The sequence below is a fragment of the Protobothrops mucrosquamatus genome, unplaced genomic scaffold (assembly GCF_001527695.2).
Source record: "Protobothrops mucrosquamatus isolate PMUCROS unplaced genomic scaffold, P.Mucros_1.0 scaffold39, whole genome shotgun sequence".
In the NCBI taxonomy this organism is placed as follows: Eukaryota; Metazoa; Chordata; class Lepidosauria; order Squamata; family Viperidae; genus Protobothrops; species Protobothrops mucrosquamatus.
In genome coordinates this window covers 432,702-435,424 of record NW_015386421.1, presented here as the reverse complement: position 1 = coordinate 435,424, position 2,723 = coordinate 432,702, and the positions used below count along the sequence as shown (strand labels likewise).

Sequence of the window (2,723 nt, the reverse complement as noted above, 5' to 3'; positions counted from 1 at the left end):
GGCCTATAAGTAAAACCCATCTTTATTTTTTTACTTTGTGGTCGCCTATAATTCCATGAGAACTGCCATAAAACATGGAAAGTCTGTATTCCATACTTTTACAACATCTGCCATCTAGAATAGAATAGAATAGAATAGGAATTTGGAAGGGACCTTTGAGGTCTTCTAGTCCAACCTCCTGCTCAAGCAGGAGAACCTATACCATTTCAGACAAGTGACTGTCCAGTCTCTTCTTAAAAACCTCCAGTGATGCAGTATGTAATTCAAAGAAATGTCTTTGTTTCATAGGAAAATAAATATTGATGCAATGTTTTTACTAGCTTACACATATTTTCATTTTTGCACTCATGAGATTTGTACAGATGTTGCCTATATATGTATATATTCCCCATATAACTATTCTTTTAAATAAAAATATTTATTTTGCCTAATGGTTCTGGAGATTGTAAAAGATACTTTATGATCACACTCTACACTTGTTTCTGTTACATTCATTGTATATCTTGAAGACAAGAGATAAGGTTCCTCAAAATGGAAGAAAAATTTAATATCCAAGGGATTAAATTGCTTGGTATCAGTCACTTAAAAGAAGAGGTGGAAAGTGAGAAGCTCCATGGTTCCATCCCGCATGGAATTTTGGAGTCTGCCAACATCTACTTTGCAAAGGCATTTAATTGCTGGTACCAAAACTAAATTTTCTTCCAATGTGTTAGACAACTTCTATCTCACTCCTAACACACTCCATGCTACATGTAGTCCTCCTAGCATTCACATCAACCAGGAAGAAACTTACCTTCTACCCAGAGCTGTTCAATGTCAGTCTCGATGGAGGCTACTCGCAGCCCTACTGCCAATGCCCCAAAGACCAGGAGCCCCACAAAAAGCACTTTGCCACAATGACGCTGGATCCAGCAGCCCAGTGTAAACAACAGAGCCTGGAACTGGGCCCGCAGCCACAGTGGGGTTTTCTGGCCAACAGCCTTACCCTGGAGAGAAAAACTGAAAGTTAGCCAAAATGCTTTCCTTACATGGAACATCCTGTTTGAGGATTAGCTAGCACTGGGGTTAAGGAAGATTTACTATCTTTAAATAAAGCATTCCTGTGAAATCCTACTCACAGATTTGGGGCCATAGGTGTTACGTGTAGTCATCTGTTATGGGCTTAATTGAATCTATTTGCTAGTAACTTGTTCATCTCCTTGCTGATTCTTCCCTTCTAGTTTGAAGATATGAATTTGTTCAGCCTCCCTTTGCTTTGTGCAGTTCCAGATGCATTGGACTGCACCCCATAATCTTCACACACTGTATTTTAGGGTTGTGTTGGCTGAAAATGATGGCTTTATATTCTAACACACCTGAAGGATGCAATGTTTTAGAAAGCCTGCTGCACTGTCTGGTGCTTCTAAAGATGGGTCCATTCACAGTTATATTTTGGGCAGTCAAATGAGAAGTCACTGCAAAGTTTACAGTTAAGACTTGGTGGGATTGTCCCACCCAGATAATGGCTTAGAGAAGGATTCTCACCTCCTCTTTCTCCTGAACACAGCTCTTAACTGAAGCTCCTTGTTTGGTATCTGTAGCCTCACTGCAGCTAGAAGGTCAAGGATCTGGTCAACTTAACTCCCAGATACTCTCCAGGGAAAGAGGGGAGAAGAAGAGGTGTAAGCTTTTTCTCCCCATTTGTCAGCTATATCTTTTTGTCTTATCTCACTCCCTCATCCTCTTCCACCCTTCTCTCCATGGGCTCCCTTGATCCTCCACAGCGGTTCTTCCAAAGCCCTGACCAGGACAGGACTTCTCTTTCCACACGACTAGGGGAAATCCATCCTCCTACTCACACTCGAGCGCCTGGGTCCTCCTGTTCCTAACCCCTTGGCATCTTTCTCAGGAATCTTTTCCGGAGTGGGCCTTTCCTGACTCCCCATTTAGGAACAGTCCCCCAGGACGGCTCTGCCTCGTCTCCCCCTCTTTCAACAAACAAGCTTCTGGGACCCCAGAGCAGACTGTCTCTGGAGCACGCATGCGGGAGCCGGCCTCCTCCTTTCATCTCCCACCCCAAAGCAGCCGAGGGACTCTTGAAGGATCCACCACCGCGCGGTCCCCGCGCCCGCGCGAGCTGCTTTCGCCTTCACCCCTTTGTAACGGCTCCTGGAGAGGAGGAATACCCCCCGTTTTACCCACTCTCCTCCTCCTCCTCCCCATCCGTGGGAAAGCGCCGCCGTCCCGCTTCCTTACCTTGGAGATCTGCTTGAGGGCAAAGGCTGCGTGGCAATAGCTGGGTCTCCGAAGGAGATCGGAGTTGGCAGCGGCTGCGTAAGAGGACGGGAGCTCTCCAAAGAAGCCCCCGCTCCCGGGGACCGGCTGACCCGAAGCCATGGTGCGGGGTCGACCGAGGACGGTGCTGCCCTGAAGCGAGGGGAGCTCCGGCGGCTTCCCAAGAGCGGTAATCCACGAGAGAAAAGTGCGGGCTCCGAGGCTTCAGAATGGCTCCTGCGGGGATCCCCTGCGAACATTATGGGGGCGAATCCGGGGCCATCCGGGCGCACCCAAGGCGCCCTTTGGCGCCGCCCAGCGTGGCCCTTCGGCGCGCGGTGGGAGACGGGGAGCAAGCACTCAGCAGGCAGCCTCCGAGGGCGAGAGGAGAAGCGCTCGGGTGCCCGGCTGTGCAGTGCGCCTCGGAACCCGTCCCACCAACATTTGGAACAAACAGCCTCCTTCGAGAT

At 48.7% G+C, this 2,723-nt stretch overlaps 1 protein-coding gene across 1 annotated transcript in view; it reads right to left on the bottom strand.

Annotated features, from left to right (window-relative positions):
- PTCH2 (patched 2) overlaps positions 1-2,376 on the bottom strand; it is a 59,526-nt gene extending 57,150 nt beyond the window's left edge. The window contains exons 1-2 of the mRNA XM_015811299.1: positions 2,236-2,376; positions 794-986 (exon numbers count right to left, since the gene is read on the bottom strand). Coding sequence (XP_015666785.1) covers positions 794-986; positions 2,236-2,376 — 334 coding nt within the window. The remainder of the gene's footprint in view (positions 1-793; positions 987-2,235) is intronic.
- Between the last annotated feature and the right edge of the window lie 347 nt (positions 2,377-2,723).